Source organism: Penaeus monodon, chromosome 21 (genome assembly GCF_015228065.2).
Source record: "Penaeus monodon isolate SGIC_2016 chromosome 21, NSTDA_Pmon_1, whole genome shotgun sequence".
NCBI classification, from domain to species: domain Eukaryota; kingdom Metazoa; phylum Arthropoda; class Malacostraca; order Decapoda; family Penaeidae; genus Penaeus; species Penaeus monodon.
Genome location: NC_051406.1, coordinates 44,910,539 through 44,910,958, shown reverse-complemented (window position 1 = coordinate 44,910,958; position 420 = coordinate 44,910,539). Strand labels below are relative to the sequence as shown.

Genomic DNA, 420 nt, shown 5'->3' with positions numbered 1-420 from the left:
ATACATAAGTGTTCTTTCTTTTCTGTTGCTGTATTCAATGAAAAATGGGAGTTAATTATCTAATCAGCCCTTGACCAAGCGATCTGTTTGCAAAGTAAGTTCATATTTGTATGAGTAAATTGTTCAGTAGGTGTTCTAGCATTTGGTGCAGTTGCGGCGAATTAAATGATATTGTTGTTTGTTCTTGGCAGTGACGAGCGGGAGGTTGTTGATAAGCTGACCGACTTGCATCCAGTGGGGACCTTCGTTCAGATCCATGAACTTCAGGACATGGGAGAAAAGCTGCGCATGATTGTTATGGCTCACCGACGCATCAACATCACCTCGGTCCTTCACGATGAACCCCTAGAAGAGGAGCAGTCGCTGGCTGAAGCAGGAAAAAGTTAGTGGCCTTCAGCAAGTTGCGTGATGGAACTTGCA

The 420-nt window shown here is 44.3% G+C and overlaps 1 protein-coding gene across 1 annotated transcript in view; it reads left to right on the top strand.

Moving 5' to 3' along the window:
- Nucleotides 1–420, top strand: part of LOC119586529 (lon protease homolog, mitochondrial-like) — an 11,527-nt gene that overhangs the window by 3,326 nt on the left and 7,781 nt on the right. Inside the window, exon 5 of the mRNA XM_037935283.1 lies at nt 192–382. Within this exon, the coding sequence (XP_037791211.1) occupies nt 192–382 (191 nt within the window). The remainder of the gene's footprint in view (nt 1–191; nt 383–420) is intronic.